The 19,079-nt window shown below is 32.9% G+C and overlaps 2 protein-coding genes across 3 annotated transcripts; one reads left to right on the top strand and one right to left on the bottom strand.

Moving 5' to 3' along the window:
- Positions 1 to 6,801: 6,801 nt before the first annotated feature.
- LOC108208382 (putative disease resistance protein At1g50180) lies at positions 6,802 to 8,566 on the top strand. Its single transcript, XM_017378913.2, has 2 exons — positions 6,802 to 7,930; positions 8,317 to 8,566. The coding sequence occupies exons 1-2, from the start codon at positions 6,925 to 6,927 to the stop codon at positions 8,439 to 8,441; spliced, it is 1,131 nt and encodes a 376-aa protein (XP_017234402.1). The 5' UTR covers positions 6,802 to 6,924; the 3' UTR covers positions 8,442 to 8,566.
- Positions 8,567 to 10,775: 2,209 nt separating this feature from the next.
- On the bottom strand, positions 10,776 to 14,393 carry LOC108206033 (2-succinylbenzoate--CoA ligase, chloroplastic/peroxisomal). Of its 2 annotated transcripts, none has more exons than XM_017376197.2 (10): positions 14,073 to 14,393; positions 13,912 to 13,984; positions 13,218 to 13,383; positions 13,010 to 13,108; positions 12,833 to 12,930; positions 12,477 to 12,670; positions 12,167 to 12,294; positions 11,534 to 11,916; positions 11,210 to 11,424; positions 10,776 to 11,131 (listed from the first exon to the last, which is right to left on the bottom strand). In XM_017376197.2, the coding sequence occupies exons 1-10, from the start codon at positions 14,273 to 14,275 to the stop codon at positions 11,002 to 11,004; spliced, it is 1,689 nt and encodes a 562-aa protein (XP_017231686.1). In that variant the 5' UTR covers positions 14,276 to 14,393; the 3' UTR covers positions 10,776 to 11,001. The 2 variants fall into 2 exon arrangements, with proteins under 2 accessions (XP_017231686.1, XP_017231685.1); XM_017376196.2 differs by having other exon boundaries at positions 13,010 to 13,126; positions 14,073 to 14,389.
- Between the last annotated feature and the right edge of the window lie 4,686 nt (positions 14,394 to 19,079).

The following is a 19,079-nucleotide window of genomic DNA, read 5'->3' as shown; positions in this document are numbered from 1 at the left end:
ATCAAATTAAGTTAATTGATCCTCAGTTTGAGTCAAATTTGCAATGAGTGAATTATTTGAATTCTTTAAACGCAATCAGTCATCTACCTGATATTTAACCCTTTGATGTAACGATATCTCTCTCACGGAATATGGGTGGTTTTGTAGTTACTTTCAAGCTTTTTTTATGTTTTTTAAATAAAGATTATTATAAAAGACTTAATGGCCTTTTAACCCTCGAAGTTTGGATAGATGTTCCGATGCGGCCTCAATGTTTAAAATCGTTCGATTCAACCCTTAAAATTTCACTATTGTACTTTTAGTCTTTTTTTCAAATAACGGTATATAACGGAGGGTAAACTTGACAATTCATATTTAGGGTAAAGTTTGGGTGTACTTTTCAACCTCTAATGTATACATCTCGTTCCTTTTAAACCCTAATGAATACATTAAAATACACTAGATGTTATTTTTAACCCTCGATGTTTAATGCCCCTTTTAACCCTCACGTGTGAAATGTCAATTTTGTTCACCCCGTTATATACTGGTATATGCCGCTATAAGAGCTAAAGCTGCATTCGAAAAACTTGAAAGGTTGAATCGAACGATTTTAAACATCAAGGCCGCATCGGAACTTTTATCCAAACCTTGAGTGCTAAAAGGTCATTAAGCCTTATTAAAATTGTATGGTTCGGCGGTGAAAAGAGTACTCCCTCTGTCCCAGTCAATTGTATACGTTTCTTTTTCACTGCTCGACACGCTTTTTAAGGCGCTTATAAAACATAGTTCTACAACTTATTTTTAAGATTTTCTTTTTTTGTATAAAAGTATAAATGTTATACTTTTATACATAAAAAGAAAATCTTAAAAATAATTTATAGAACTATATTATATTGAAGCATTAAAGTCCGTGCCGCGCCCCCGTCCCCCAATGTATACTATTGATTGGGACGGAGGGAGTAGTTTTCAGTAACAGTTAGTGGCCACAATATTGCTGCCTTTCACGGCTAACTTTGTCGAGATACGGTTGCACAAACCTTTTTAACTAGGGGATAAGCCATTTTGGCTATGGGAACAAAATCCAGTTATCTGCAGTGCAAATGCGAACCAGCAAAGGTTGTTTATAGCTTGACTAAGAGCATCTCTAAGAGGCTCTCCATATGAGCTCCTAAGAGCATCTCCAATAGGCTCTTAAATAGGCTCTTAACTCAAGATATGAAGAAGATGATTAAAAATTGAGCTCCAAGAGATTCTTAGTGGCTCCTAAAAAGCTTAAGAGCCTCTTCTCTCCTCTATTTTAAGAGCCATGTAGTGGCTATTAACTTGTTTTTAATAATAAAAAATTCATTCCCTCCACTACATGAATTTGAATCTTTGACATAATGGGGTTAGATATGAATAAAATATACAATAGGGAGAGGATATAGAGAGCATTGTTGGAATTGTCACTCTTAAAATTACACTATATTACTAAGAACCATATTTTTTATATTATATTTAGGAGTCTACTAGGAGACTCTTGGAGATGCTCTAAGTGAAAATAAAGAGTATTTGGTTAAAGAGAGCTCCAAGAGACTTTTTATAAAATTAAGAGTTTCTTCTCTCTCCTCTCTTTTAGGAGTTTCAACATGGCTCTTAAGAGCAAGTCCAATAGTGTCCTAGCAAATGCCTTATAAAAGACTAGTGACTGGCTAAGAGTCGCATTATTAATATTATTTTTAAGAGCCACTTAAAAGACTCTTGGAGATGCTCTAAGGTATCAACATGTCGTAAGTCATAGCTATGCGGCCAACGCCAGGAGTTCTGTAGGATTATTTACTGTTTACAGTGAGTTCTATCAATATTCGATGACAATGAGTATTTAAACTTAATTGTAAGTAGCCAATGCAGTTCCAAAAACTTCAGATTTTATCAACCAGTTTCTGCAATTCATCTAAAATTCCACTTCCCCTGAAACCGTTTGAATCAGATTTCTTCAAATATTAACGAAATGAAACATTTCAAAAACCGTTGTCAGTCATTGAGTCTTTTTCTATTGTAAAGGCCCCAAACCCCGTGCATACACATGTGCTAATGAAATACTATGAAAGAGTAAAATCTGTCCCTCTCCACCATCTCTTATCGGGTTGTGAACTCTGCATGCTTAATTTATTGCAGAGCCCTCCTGTGTGCTCAGGGTTACATGCTAATAGAATTATATCAAATTGATGAATATAGCCCGAGGTCATAGTGCATCTGACAACAAGTTGACAACATTTCACCTCAATTGTCATGTCATTTGCGCAAAATTTTGTACATGTAGCACTAGGGGTGAGCAAAACCAAACCGAACCGTACAATTTCGATTCGGTTTGGTTTCGATTTTTTCAAAAATTCGGTTATTTCGGTTTTTAGGCTTGAACCGGAAATAATATCGGTTTGGTTCGGTTTTTGATATATTATTTCGGTTTAAACTGAAATAACTGAAAAAAAATTACATATAAAATATATATATCGACAGTGATTCAGGTGAGAACATTTTGTTTGTGAGAACAGTGAAAACAATCGTCTTGCACTTCTTAGAAAGTGCACAACAATTGTTTTGAAAAAATTTCACATTTTGAATATATATTATTCAGCAGCAGAACAATAGTGTTCTTAGTATTCTCACGCTAAAAACTGTTCTGCACGACCTTATGTTATATAGTATATTACTAGGTGATAAGCCGCGCGTTGCGGCGACTTATAAAAATTATATTAATGATTTAATATTAATATTTGTAGAATAAAATAATTTTATGGCTGTTTATAAAAGGTATATTAATGGTTCAAAATTAATATTTGTAGGATAAAGTAAATTTTATATTATAAAAATTGCAAACTAGACTATAATTTATGGTGAAAAAATGAAAATAAATTTGTACGTGCAATTAACAATTTAAAGTACGATGAATTTTAATTTTATTTGTGTTTTTTTTTAAAGTAAATATGTTCTTACATTGTCACCTCCCTCCAATTTTTTTGGATTGATTGTGCACAAAAACATCTAACTTAAATCCATGAGATATTGGTCTATAACTGTCCTTGCTTGTAACAACCTTTATTTTTTAATACTGTATAAACAGCCTTCACTTAAAAGTTGCTTGAACGAAGCAAACAGATAATGCATGAATAAATTTTTCCTGTATACAAAGTAAATCATGTAAAAATTAACAACAACAAATATGTCCAATGAACAAAACAAATATTATAAAAGAATAACCAACAAACATACATTACTAATAGTTAATTTATTGATATCATCCATCAATATCATGTCAAGACTATATTCTTTTCTAGTGTTTGGATTTGTCGACTCCCACATAGCAGTCTATAACTACCTTTGCTTGCAATAACCTTTATTTTTTTAATATTGTCTTAACCTTCACTTATCGTTGCAGAAGAACTGCACCACCGAGTTAGAAATTGAGCAAAAGAACTATCACCGGAGAGAGGTAGGGTTGTGGTATTGATAGGGGAGGTTGTGTTTAGGTGATCAAAAACCCTACAATCTAGAGGGATATATATAAGTGCATATAGGTGTAGAGCGACTTGTGTGCTACTCTTTCCCATAATTAAATAATCTGAAACAAAATCAGATTAAAATTTTCAAGCTATTATATTCCATAAATAATCTGAAAAAAATAAGATTCTGACCCCTACTTCTAATATACTCCAAACTAAAAAAGGTAGTTCTAATTTTTTATATTTTTCATCCAGAAATTCCAGAAAATTAGAAAAATAGAACGGAGCGATGTGAGAGGCGCCACATACACGCCCCTCGCTTCTCCATAAATAATCTGAAACAAAATCAGATTCTGACCCTTGCTTCTAATATAATCGAAACTAGCTAAAAAGGGTAGTTCTAATTTTTTATATTTTTCATCCAAAAATTTCAGAAAATTAGTAAAATTAGTAAAATAGAACGGAGCGATGTGAGAGGCGTCACATATACGCCCCTCGTTTTCTCTTTATACAAGTATATTGATCATTTCCATTAAGTATTTAAGACGGTACCCCTAAATACCTAATTGTTGAAGAGCCCCTGGAGTAGATACATGCACATTACTGTAAAAACTACATCTTACGAGGTGAATTCGATTGGATTCTAAGGGGTGTATTGGATTGTGATTTTAAAACTTTTTTTTTTGCATTCATGAAATTTGAGGATATTCGATTGGGATTATTTAAAATCTATTAAAATCTTGAAGTATTCAATTGGGATTATTTAAAATCTATTAAAATCTTGAAGTATTCAATTGGGATTTTAAATTATGCTAAAAATGTGGTGGTATTCAATTGGGATTTTAAATTATGTTTTAAAATCCGAGGCTATTCAATTGGGATTGTTTAAAATCCATTAAAATCTAAAGGTATTCAAATGTTAATGGATTTTTTTTTGTATTTCATGAAATGATGGATTTTGTGGCATTATTCAGTGTATTTTAAGTTTTTTGAAATCCCACCAAAATCAATGGGATTTTGAAGCATCGTGCTTAAATCCTATCAACTCTGTTAAAATCCAAAGACTAAAAACAATTCATTAAAATCTCAATCGAATACACTCCGTTTTTAATCGAATATCCTCAGATTTCATTAAAGAAAAAAAAATACTTTAAAATCTCAATTTAATACACCCTTCTTAGCCTGTTACACTAACACCACCCTCTCACACTAACACGACGGTCGACGGGGGACGAATCTTAGCCTTTGTCTCCAGGTTTGCTTTCAGTATCTTCCAGCTGTTCATTAATCATCAATATCTTTTGACTTCTGAGCTTCTATGTGAGAGCTTATGATTTTGAGATTAATTAGCTAATGATTTTCCTATATTGGATTACATAAATTATGTACTTATCTTATTGTCATCTCTTTAAAAATTTTAAAATTTTTGATTTTTTCAAACCAAAACCGAACCTAAATAATTTTGTTGTTTCAGTTCGGTTTAGTACAGTAGTTCGGTTCCATTTAAAAAAAGTTCAATTCAATTTTCGGTTGTTTTCAAACGAACCGGCCGAATAACCTTCTTCTAACACTTTCATGCTTTAGAATGGCTGGTTACTTACCTTGATACCAAAACTCAATTTAGCACTCTCCCCCTTTTGTTTAATTTTATTATATGTTTGTCTGTTTTACTGTTTATGTGAGCTATCTAGTCTGGTTTGTTCACGATTGAGGAGTGTTGAATAATATTGTGAAGCCCCCAAACCCATATTTTGTGGATTCAGGTTGTCACACCAACTCTGACATACCTGTAATTCACACTGACTCTCGCTTCACAAGTCCAGGGCCGATCGTCTTAGTACAACATCGTCTAAATACTTATTACTTACATATATCTTAACTAGATTACAGTTCTTCAAATATTAACAAAATGAAACATTTCAAAAACCGTTGTCCGTGTCAATTTAGGGATGGCAATCGGGTCAGATCGGGTCGGGTTTCATGAAATCCATATCCAATCCGTTATATTTCGGATCGGATCGGGTTCGGGTTTGGATATTAAAATGTAAAATCCAAATCCAATCCGTCGGGTTTTTTCGGGTTTCGGATCGGATTCGGGTTTCAACCGGATATCTTAAAAAATTTAAAAATTATAAACCTGTCTGAACTATGATTATTAAGTATTTTTTTTTCAAAATTAAGATTATTGGATTGGATTCTATTGGTTTAAATTAGAATAATATAAACTTAAACCATATTAATTTTCATTATTACCAATATACAATATATTTTATACAATATATTATTAATGATGAAGTATTTGTCTTAAATAGAAACCCTTATTCCTTTGACCTAGTCTATTGATATTGAGAGTATTATATTACATTCATCCAAATAATTAAATATAAATATGTTATATATATAAACACACACATTCATATTAAATTATTTATAATATATATATATATATAATATTCGGGTTTTTTTCGGGTTTCGGGTTCGGATCGGGTTCGGATAGGATTTCGGGTTTCGGATCGGGTTTCGGATCGGTAGAGGTCATATCCATATCCAAATCCAAAAAATTTCGGGTACAAAAATCAAATCCATATCCAAATCCAAATCCAAAAATTCGGGTTCGGTATATCCAAAAATTCGGGTTTCGGATCGGGTATCCGTCGGATCGGATTATTTTGCCATCCCTACGTGTCATTGAGTCTTTTTCTATTGTAAAGGCCCCAAACCCCATGCATACACATGTGCTAATGAGTTATATGAAATAGTAAAATCTGACCCTCTCCACCATCTTCATATCGGGTAGTGAACTCAGCATGCTTAATTTATTGCAGAGTGCTCAGCATTTCTGTGTGCTTGCGGGTTACTGAGCTTTACTCCAAAACCCATGTTCTAATATGACAAATTGTCAGTGGAGCTACTACATGCTAATAGTATCATGGTAAAACCTCCTTCTAAAACGTTTTTTAGATTGACTGGTTACTTAACATGACACCAGAGCTCAGTAATTTCTAACGAATAAAGTTTATTTGGTAAAATAGAGAACTCTTGTAGTGTCCTTTTGTTTGATTTAGTTATATGTTTGTCTGTCTGTGTTGCTTGTCTTGTCTAGTTTGTTCACGATTGAGATGGAGTGTTAAATAACATGATCTTGGTAAATCATCTTTCTAACACCTTAATATTTTAGATGAAACAGTAATCTAGTTTTAAATGTGGTGATAAAATAAAGCATTATTGTAATGCGTGTATGGTGTACCACATGAGAAGATGACTGTTAATTTTCAAAAAGAATAAATATTACAGTGAACTTAATACCCTGGATGTTTTTACATGTTAACATCTACCTTTACAAAGTAAAATAATACTCTTGAAATACTCTAGGCAGTGACCTTGGTTTTACAACTAGTCGACAGGCTCTTTACTTTTCAGCTGGATTTGTGGTTTTTCCAAAGAAGTTCATACAGGAATCTAAATGGCTGAAGCAGTTGTGTCAAGTGCTGTAGGAAGGCTCACTGATTTATTGATTGATGAAGCTCAACTTCTTCTTGTGGTAAAAGATGAAATTGAACAAGTGGTGACCGAGCTCAGGCGGATGATGACATTCTTAAGAGATGCTGATTCAAGGATAGATGAAGACAATGTCCGAAACTTGCTTGCAGGTGTACGAGAGCTGGCCTATGATGCTGAACATGTCGTTGAAACTTTTGTCCTTAAAGCTTCATTCTCTGGGAAAACAATTCAGTGGATAACCAAATTTAAGTTTTCAAGAAATATCAAAGAATTACAAAGACAGATGTCTCTCCTCTTCACAAACTTTCACGATTTTAATATCAAATCAACATTAGAATCCCATGAATTATCAAGTTCCTTGTACAGAACAGCAGGAAGGCTAAAACGATTTTGCTCTTACACTACTGTTGAACCAGAGTTATTTGTTGGATTTCACAAAGATGTTGATAGCTTGGTGGGACATTTGGTGGATGAAAGTGATGATTGTCACCGGCTTATATCTATTTGTGGAATGGGCGGTCTTGGTAAGACGACTCTAGCTCAAAAAATCTACAATCATTCCACCATCAAGACTTACTTTTCTGGTTTAGCCTGGGTTACCATTTCGCAGAAGTGGCAAACAAAACTTGTGTTGCAGCGGATTCTTATATGCCTCGTCCCTGAGAAGAAAAGGGAAATTCTTGAATCAGACAATGACAAGCTAGTGGAGGATCTCCTCCAAATCCAGCAACAGAGAAAATGCTTGATAGTGCTTGATGACATATGGTCAGCTGATGCTTGGGATTCCTTGAAAGCAGCCCTGAAAGTTGAAAATTCCGTGAGCAAATTACTTCTCACAAGCCGAAGCATTGATGTTGCTACTTATGTAAATCCCAAAGGCTACATTCACCGACCAGAATTTTTAAGTCAAGAACAAAGTTGGGAGCTACTTCAGTTGAAAGCCCTAATTCCAAGAGGAGATTATCTAGGTAAGTAACAACTTTCATCGATTATGTTTAATCTACTATATGCTAGTTACATGTAACATTTCAAGGACAAGTCTTAATATAAGATCTGATGCAGCTTCAGCTGATTTGGTCCCATGTGAAGTCAACATTATTGAATTTTAATTTCCAATGTACTCTTAAACTGCATTGATATACAGACCTGTGTCGATAAATGTTTTAAAAGCAAGTTTTCATGATCTTAAACTTGTAATTACACAGTTTTTGCAAAGCTTTCTTACTGGGAGTGCGACTTGTAATGAGGAATGTGGATGGATATATATATCATCTCAATGAAAGTCAAAGCAGACTATTTCAATGTGTTTTTTATACTCTTGCCTATATAAATCACGGTTTCTTTTATTTTATAGACATCAGGGATATTAAAAAGATGGAAGAACTAGGAAGAGAAATGGTTAGAAGTTGTGCCGGTCTTCCATTAGCCATAATGGTTCTGGGCGGAATTCTTGTGACAAAACCATCTCTTATAGAGTAGGAGAAGGTATATCGTGATAGTATGGCATCCATCAGGAGGGGAAGTGGATTAGGAGAAAATCATCAAAGGATAGTATTTGACGTTTTACGTTGGAGTTACAATGACTTACCCCCTCAACTGAAACCATGCTTTCTATATTTAGCAAAATTTAAAGAAGACGAACAGATAAAGACAAAGACTTTATATCAAATTTGGATAGCTGAAGGTATGGTATTGTCAAGTGACAAGAGAGAAGGAGAAACAATGATGCAAGTAGCTGAATCTTATATGGCAGAACTGGTCCATAAGAGCATGGTTCAAGTGATATTTAATCGAGATTTGTTGCCAAGAAAGTTCAAATCTTGTTCTCTTCATGACCTTATGAGAGACCTCGCTCTATCACAGGCAAAACTGGAAGGTCTCTTTGAAGTTATTGATTTTCGGGAAGAAAAGAAACCTCATCTAAATCCGTTTGTGGGCTCAAAATTTGGGTACACTCGCCAAGTTGTAGCTCTTTTTGATGATGCATATATAGGCAAAAAGGCTAATTCTTACTTTGTCAAGAAAACCAAACAACAACGTTATCGATCAATGGTAATATTCAATGATTTTAGCAGGTTTGTGCCTACAGCACTACGGTCACATATTGCCAATTTCAGATGTCTGAGAGTCTTCTCATTGGAAGAAGTTCGACTTCATCATGATAGTCTTCCAGGTTTGCTTTTTCTAGTTTCTACTTAATCTTGGAAGAGTATTAGGCAGCCTTGTTTGCTTGCGATATCTTAGTTTACAGAATACTACTCTAACGACCTTTCCATCTATACAAAAGTTGGTGCTACTGCAAACTCTAAGATTAGACTGCTACAATCATATGATTAATTTTTATCCATGGCGGCCAGTGAGTATTCTAAAAAGTATGAGACATCTGCGACATTTGTATTTACCATCTAGAATCCTCCGGCTAAAGAAATCAAAACTACAGAGCAAGTTACTAAGTTAGAGACATTGGAGAATTTTGATAGCGATTGGTGTGAGGTTATGGATTTACCGAAATTAATCAGTCTTCAGAGATTAATGCTGGTACCTATCGCGAAGTTGAAGAAATGATAAATTACTTATCAATGATGGCCATATCCATATCATCCTGTCTTGCTTACTTGGACCTTGCTACTTTAATAAATGATAGCGGGTTACAAAATTGTCAAGATATCTCGAGACAGATTCTGGGGAATCAGAATTACAAGCTTCAGAAATTAACAGTAGACGGCCAGCTGCCAGAGTTGGCACATTTGCAGCATTTCTGCTTCCCCATTTTTTTAAATTTACGTAGACATCGGAGAATTTTGATAGTGATTGTTCAGATGTCAAGGATCTACCGAAATTAATCAGTGTCAAGAAACCAATGCTAACAGTTGAAATTACCTATGTGAAAGTTGGAGATATGAAGAATTACTTATCAGTGATAGCCTTGTCCTCGTCTACATGTCTTTAGGCCATATTTATTTGAAAGGATTATAATCCCAGCACAACTACATTATTTTCTTTAAGTTTAAGGGATTACAATCCCATGGGATTGTATTCCAGTCACTTCTTTTTATTTATTTCCATGGGATTATAGCACCTTCTGAGAGCATGTATTATAATCCCATTGAAATGAATCAAAACGTGAATGGAATACAATCCATGAGATTGTTATCCCTTAAATTTAAAGAAAATGATATTGTTATGCCGAGATTATAATCCCTCCATACAAACATGGCCTTAGTACCTGGATGGTTGGTCCTTGCTATTGATATACATGATAAACAGTAATTAGAAATCTCGAGAAAGCAATATACTCTAAAACTGTCAAAGTAATTGCCACTAGGAATCAAATCACTTTTGCAGAAACACAAAATCCGTCGTTTCTTCATCCTTATCAGGTGCTTCATTGTCTGTGTGTGTTCAAAAATTGCAAGGAGCTGGTGATTACAGAAGCTCGAGGAGATCCTTTGAGATTCAGCTGTCCTCCAAGAGAAAGCTGGATTTGTTAATAGAGATGTAACTCAAGCTACACAGTGGGAAGAGATATTTCTTGACTATTGTTAATGACAAGTCTAGAAATTGTTGGTTGTATTTAATGAAAAATAATTATGATTTTGTAACCTGCTTTCAAGCTTTTTGTAACTCTGTTTGAACTCAATTTAAAACAAAAATAGAGAGTATTAGATCTGACAATGCTCCTGAATTCCTAGACCAAAATTGGGTGATGTTTTACACATCAAAGAGTATATTCCATTAAAATTTTCTTTCACCGTAAATTCGTTGCGGGTTCAGCCTGGGTCTGCCGTTCGCAAAACTGGCAAACAGAACATGTGTTGCATCAATAACTGACTCATTTCTAATGTTTGAATTTGTACAGAATTGCCATGTGTTTAAACCATGATCATTGGACCTAAGAAGGGACCAAGGACAGTGGTTTTGCTACATTGAAACTGAAGTTTAATGCCGAAGAGAAGAAAATTCCTTGTTGGATGCAGGACTCTTTCTTTGTTGCTTAATGCCCTATCAGACTTCGCCTAGCTGAGACATTTCGATACCCTTACAGTCTGCATGGAAAAATCTGCGTATGAGATATAACTTCTGATCTTACTTGCTCCCTTCTTAATTTTCCGGTAGTTGTTAATGGAAATGGTTTCTTCCATAAGATACAATATTTAGGAACTTTGAACCTGTGGAAAGTTGTACATTACTTAGTAGCGTAAATATATATACAAATGTCAACCACAGTGTAAGTTCTAGAGAGATACCCTGTTAAATTGTTTTCTTTGCAGAAGTTCTGAAGTATCTGACTGGTAAGGCATCGATCATCGTCTTTAGCTGACAGTTTTGAACTATAATCGGACCATGTCCAGGTAGGTTTTGGTTGAATGCAAGCAACTACTATTTCTGTGAAGCGGGAGTCTGGGAGTCCAACAACAACAGCGCCAGCAACGCCAGGATGCTTTGACACGACAGCTTCTACCTAAAATCATTAATAACAAATGAACTAGGAGCAGTTAAGCATCTCATCATGTCTTTTAGTTCCATTCATGCATCAAAAATAGAAGTGAAAATGAAAATACTGTGCTTGCCTCTTCAGGGTAAACATTCTCCCCACCGCTCTTGATCCTGTCATTTGTCCGCCCAATGAGCCAGACATTTCCATCGTTGTCTAGTCTCCCTATGTCACCTGTATCAAACCAATCTCCATTACCAGGAACAGGCTTTTCGGTTGGTATTTGGCCCCAATAACCAAGCATCATATGGGGACCCCTTATTAAAATTAGTCCAGCATGAGAAACATCTTCAGAGTTTATCTTTAGTTCAACATGTGGAGCAGTCTTTCCAACACAGACGCCCCGTGGTTCATGGAACTCCGGTCTTGTTTCTCCCTTCATTAAGGACTGGTCACAATTTTCTTTTGCTGAATCGTAGAGGGTCATAAAGGTGAGAGAAGAACATGCCTCTGTCATCCCTGCAAACAGAACTTTCATAACTCAGATACAAGACAAGTATGGTTTTCGTCTGGATGATGTTAAATTTAATACTACTGTATGGATACGGACACTTAGTGAGGATCTAGAGCACCATGCTGATTTATAAAGTAACATAATTATCAGTTGACAAGAACAGGATTCTACTTAAGGACCTAAAATTAACTATTTTCCTTGGGCTGAGAACATCTGATCGATCTATATTATCTAGAGAACTAGACAATAACTCACCATAAGCAGAGACAATTTTTGATCTTGGAAAAATTTGAATTGCATCTTTAAGTAGCTCAGCTGATAGGCTCCCGCCTCCATTTAAGATTTTCTTTATTGATTGTAAACTGTCCTTTGCTTCTTTCGTCCTGCCAGAAGCTTCCGATATGACCATAAATACAATCAACACAAGTGTGGAAATTAATAATGTCCAGTTAGGAGAAGGAGAAAGTAGTAGATGAAAAATTTATAATAAAACATCATTTTTTATATAAAAATCTCCAATTTCATCTTAATTTCTTAAAGTCTTCATTGCTTATTATCTACATACCTGATTACAGAGACCATGTCAGAGAGCATTGCAGGGACGGTTATCAGGGAAGTCACTCCATGTTGGTCGATGGCTTCAAGAGCTAACCTAGCTTCAAACTTGGGTATCAAAACATGACAGCCACCTACCATTAGCATCGCCAAGGCTGATGATAATCCTCCAATGTGGCACAATGGAGCAGTATGCAGATATACCTGCAATTAAACAACAGTCTCATTTTTCTTTGTCTATGTATATTAGTTAAGCAACATTCACAAAATCATTTTAATCAATCTGATTTGATCTTATCTTCTCCTAAAGAATAACGATTACTTCAAATCTTATTTTGCCATGAAAGTGAAAAATAATAGACATACATCATTCTCACCGTAACCAACAGCTGCTATTTTTGCCAGGGATTGTACTGTAAAAGCTGAATGGCTTAAAGTGACTCCTTTTGGCCTTCCAGTGGTTCCTATATGCAGGGACCAAGATTCAAATTTTTACATAGAGGGCAAAGCCAAAAATTTAAAAGAACTGTACGAATAACTTACCTGAAGTGAAGCATATTATGGCAGCACCATCAGGTCCCCAGACGTAATTTAGTGATTGTGATTTCACGCATAACTTCTTAAGCATTTCAGTAGTTAAAACTGGAAAATAAGGCACCCCTAAGTACAATGTTAAGTATACAAGTAAAAACTTTGCATTTGCATCGGGACAGAATCCATATTTATGTTGAGCTTAGATTAAGATAACTACCATTTGCAGTGATGTCAAGCTCTACTGGATGCTCCATCAGAACATGCCAACTTATAGAAGAGATTGTATCAACTCGAAATTTTGAGTGCCAATAACCAGAATTCACATCTGTTACCAGTAAAATCGGTCTCACAACTTCCATTGCTGATTTTGCCTCTGCCAAGCTCTATACCAAGAAAAAAGCTATTACAAAAAACTACAACAAGATAATTCACTTAAAATTCTAAACTGTTCTTCATTTCGTGTACACTGGAATCGTAGACAAAATTGAACATCATTATTCTATATAATGGGGGTGTTTGGGCGGGCTTAAAATCCGGGTTTCTAGATTTATAAGTTAGAAGCACTTATTCTTACCGTTTGTGTAAATAGTCAAAAAATACTTATAAGAAGTTGAGAATAATAGCTTTTGTTTCATGGTTTAAACTTATTTCCCTAACACTTTAATCACTTATAACTCTTAACTTGGTTATAACTTCTCCTTCACTTTTTTACTTTAAACAAGAATCACTTATTTTAAATTCACTCAAACAGCCCCCATAATGGAAACAAGTTTAGGACCATGCTTTAAGAAAAAACTCCAAGTCATCTACCATCTTACGTTACAGGTTATCTTAAGACCTCTAGGTGTCAGGAGGATCACTAACACGATCTTATATTATATCGTAACACAAATATTATATGATAAACATACCCATCTGTAATTAAAAGGAGCACAGATTCCTCCAACATAGGTAACTGCCAGTAACCATTCCAAATACAAATCACTGAAACACAAATTTAAAATAAAATAAAAATCATATTACACAATCTCGAAACTCGAAAATTATTTTAGCATTCATAACACATGCATACCTATTAAGTGCAGAAATGGCAACAACATCCCCAGGCTTAAGACCAACAACTTCAACAAGTCCACCAGCCAAACTAAGAACATCTGCAACAAATTTCTCTCCGGTTTTACGTCGAGTTTCGGTGATCGTCACCGTGGCATTGTGACGGAGAGTTGAAATGCGGGTCAGGCATTGACAAATATGAGCTTGTGAGTAAATACTCATCCCCGAATTTTGTATGTTTTACATGAAAACCTGAGAGTTTAAAGAAGAAAAAGAGGTTTGAAAGAAACAGAGTATCTGCAGAGTGAGTGATGAGAGTTTAAGCCAGCGATACTGTGTTATCTTATCCATTCTCTACTAAAATTTTAGTATTTTATTTTATTTTTCTTTCTTCATAAGATTAGTCCTTTTAATTATATTTGATTTGTTCTTTATAGACACCCCTTATCTATTTACATGTAATTTTAAGTAAGTTGACGGTAGAAATTATTATTTTTACCAATTTTTATGTATTAAGAAGATCATATTATGTATAATAACAATTGTGCAATATTTATTTATTTTTGTCATACATATTTTGCAATAATTTGATTGCGGTTCAAGGTTCCTAAAATGAAAGTGATATTCATAAAATCCGAACCACATATAGATCCCAGTTTATATAGCGTGCACCACATATTTGAGTTTTAATATTTATTTAGAATCTTTTTAATATTTAATTTCTTATAGAGATAATTTTTAAATCGATTTTCAAATCCAGGTGACTGATGTACTTGAAATTAATCATAAAAGTTATACTACATCAATTCTCGGCAAGGATGTAATCACGACTATCGAATTTCTAATTTGAAAATAATTTTGCACGACACGAAGACATCATAGAAGTCATACTCGCACAGTGTATACTCCTCCGTTCTTAAATAATAGTCGCTTTGACTTTATGCACGTAATTTGAATTGTACAAAAAATATACTTCTACGTATTATTTTTCAAATTTTCTTTTTCTGAATAAAAGTTTGACATCTATATTTTTATTAAAAAAACAAATTTAAAAAATAACGTGTAGAAATACGTTTTTATTGTACCTCAAAATACGTACAAAAAATCAAAACAACTAATAAAAAGGAACGGAAGGAGTATAATCGTAGGAGAGTAAAATTTGCAACTACCAGGACTCACCTCTGTTCTCGAAGACATCAACAAAGCCATGTATAAGAGCGTAGGACCTTTGTTTGTGATGATATATGTGTTGAATTGGAGTAGACTCAAGAAATCCCCAAATTTTAGCAGCTCTTCTTGCCGAATTGATGATTAAAGGTCATGTTCTGTAGTTGTGGGAAGACTCAGTTTAATATATTTGTGTCTGATTTTATTATTTTAGTTGATTATAGTTCACTATTTATTTAAACAACGCCATGTTTCGGTCAAACATCTTAAACAAAAAAAAATTTGTGTTGACACGATACTCTTTTTATTGAACCAAATACAATTTTTTTAAAAGGTTGAATATGATTTTTGCCTTTAGGGATTCACTAATAAATTAGAGAATGTTTCTTTCCGTTTTCATAATTTTTACATAATTAAAATAATTCACACGTTTTAATGCTATTATAAATCTGTTTTAAATTTTTGTCATGTGTGAAGTTACATGTGAAAAGAACATCTAGAAAAAGAAATTATAATCCCGCTCGCGGAGCGCGGGGAAAAAAACACTAATATGAAGTATGAAATATTAATAACAAAATAGACGGACTATATAAAAGATAATGTTCTAGACTTGTCAAAAGAAAAAAGAAAGACGAGATTAAATGATGAGATATCAGTTGTTAACAATAAATCTTGGCGTACATACTAATTCACTACTAACTCACTACCTGATTTGTTTCACAGTTATCATTTTTTTGCTGTATTTTGATAACTCCTTGTTTTCATTTCAGCCAAATTTTCACTTTCTTTTTTTCTTTTTTCTTTTTTTTTTGATGGAGACAAATTTTCACTTTCAACTTCATCTAAAAAAATTACCTAAATTTTAAGTTTACAAGATATTTATCGACCATAATATAATTATATTTCAGTATATAATATATACTTATATAAAATATTTTTTCTTTCATGATTACATATTAAATTTATCTTGTATCATGTGTCAAAAATTATTCTTAAAATTTAACATTATTTAACTAGAAAAATATATGTACGTTTTTTTTTGAAAGTATATGTACGTTTTTATTAATAAAAAAAATCTGATAAATAAATTACTTAAATAATAAGAAAATAAAAAATAACTAAAACACAAAAAATTTATCATCGTATATAAAAATATGATATATAACATCTGATTTAAAATATACAATAATTAAGATGATTGTTCTTCACTGCATAGTTGTACAGGGAAAAGAATACAGAATGATACACATAAAAGCATAGGAAAGCAGAGCTGTAGGCCTATAGCTGATTTTTCCTTCTTTCACTATTTAAGTAATTTATTTATTAGATTTTTTTATTAATAAAAGCGTACATATATTTTTCTAGTTAAATAATATTAAATTTTGTAAATAATTTTGACACACGATACAAGATAAATTTAATATTTAATCATGAAAGGCAAAATATAATTTTACATAAATTATATATTTTTACTAAAATATAATTATATTACCGTCGATAAATATGCTGTAAAGTCAAAAATTTATAGGAGAATTTTTTAAGATAAAGTTGAAAGTGAAAATTTGGCTGACACTAAAAATAAGAAGTTATTAAAATAGATGAAAAATGATAACTGAATGTGAAAAAGTGAGAATGGATGTGAAACAAGTGAAAAAGTGGGTCACGTGTTTATCCTAAAAATTAGGTAGTGAGTTAGTAGTGAATTAGTATGTACGCCAAGATTTATTGCAGTTGTTAAAAGGATGAATTGAATGAGTAAATGTAAACGAACACCTAAATACACGAATTAAGCAATCATCATCATATGGTTAGCATGACATGATGCTCCATCATCAACCTATGGTTAGCATGACATGGCGCGTCTTTTATCCTTGGCCAGTTTATTTTAACGGTTTTTCTAGTGTGTTCCCACGGACACACACTAAGCACCAAATTTTATAGGTTTGATAGATTTTGATTGGCTCCTCCTTCTCTATAATGATGGATCTCCTGCAAATTCACCAACCACACCAATAAAAATTCACCAAACTGCTTAGCATGCGCACATGAGCACACACTAGACAAACCCTTATTTTAAACATTTGTGAATTGTGAAGTCGAAGCATGAGTGTTTAGAAATAATGGACAACCCACAACAGTTGACCAAGCTTTTCGCATCCGCATAAACACTGAAATATAAAGATCTCAACTAAGTATTGCTCACGTGGGACCACATGCCAATCTGCCATTATTTTTATAAAATTGTTTATTTCTTTTTTGCTACTCCCTCCATTTCAATTTATATGTTCACTTTCAAAAAAAAAATTTGTTTCAAATTACTTGTCAACTTCAACTTTCAATGCAAAATCATATTTCCAAAGTCAATTCTACTCCACATATCTCTTATTTATATTTCCTAGATCAATCTCACTCCACATATTTTGATCATTTAATGCAATAAATTTGTGAACAACCACTTTTCTTAAACTATGTGTTTTTTTTAAAGTGGACATTTAATTTGAAACGGAGGGAGTAATTAACACGAGATAGTTTATTAATGGTTTCAATCGTGTTCCGAGATTTTAAATTCGTCATTTTAATAAAAAGATTATTATAAATTTAAATTGATTAATAAAATAAAACCAAGATATTTAATTATTTTTATAGCTCGAATTAGTAAGATAATTAACAATTAACATTCTTACTGTTTTCTAAATTATTGTTATTTCACCATGGTGATCTACATAGTTATAAATGAGTAACATTACCCAATAATTTTATTTTAACTAATTATCATTTTAATTTTACATTAATAAATATCTTTTCAATCTTTAAACGGCCTTTCATAATATGAGTCCAACGAAAAATACAATCCAAATCAAAATTTTGGATAATAAAGAAAGAAAGAAAGACATGAAACATAGAAGTAAGCAAATGGGCCTTCATCATGATTACCTTTACCTGACGTCACAAATGATTGGTCTAGAGCCACCAGGACCCACTAAACTCTCCTCCCGGCTTTCACATGGGCCCACAGATATAATATGCGAATTGACCTCTTTGTTTTAAAAGAATTTCACCTTTTAGCCGCACCTTATTATTTCATGATAACAATCACAATTGTCACCTTAATGGATACTCCTTTAACATACTCTTCCAACAATATTTGGCTGTTTTAAAATATAAGTTATTTGATTTTTGGTGTGTATTAGATAAAATTATTATTTCAGTATTTTATTATTTTAACAAAAATATATGATTAATATCATAATTCAAAAAAAATAAATTTTAAAAACAACAATTATAATCAAACAGTCAAACGACTTGAAAGTGTATATTAAAAAGTCAAAAGATCTATGTTTCAAAACTGAGGGAGTAGTAATTATAACCCGACAATAGTCAAATTAAATATTAAGTATCTCTAGATTTTTCTATTTTATAATTTGTTTATATTTTTTTTCAGATCGTAATTAGTAATATTTAACTATTTTACTCACAATAATAACAATGAAACGAATTTAAGATTTAGGATTTAACATTCCCCATTTTTAATAACCACTAAGATCTTTGTATAAATATACATCATTCAATTAAAATCAACTAATAGTTTATTAGATTAATTGGAAAAAGAATTTGACACGAGATTAGGTACACGTAAATAAATCATTATTTACAATTGTTAACTGTCTTAAATTAAGATTAATCTTAACAATTCTTTTTTCAAATGAGGTTCGAAATTGTTAAACAATGCGACGAGAACCAGAACAAATTTAGTGAAAATAGTCAAAGAAAACAAAAAGATTAAATAAAAGGAAATTTAAGAAAAATAAAAATCCTATATAAAACGCAAACAAAGGGGCGTGCAGCCCGACATCATACC

This window comes from Daucus carota, chromosome 2, assembly GCF_001625215.2.
Source record: "Daucus carota subsp. sativus chromosome 2, DH1 v3.0, whole genome shotgun sequence".
In the NCBI taxonomy this organism is placed as follows: domain Eukaryota; kingdom Viridiplantae; phylum Streptophyta; class Magnoliopsida; order Apiales; family Apiaceae; genus Daucus; species Daucus carota.
The sequence above is the reverse complement of the archived record's forward strand: the minus strand, read 5'-3'. Positions and strand labels throughout refer to the sequence as shown.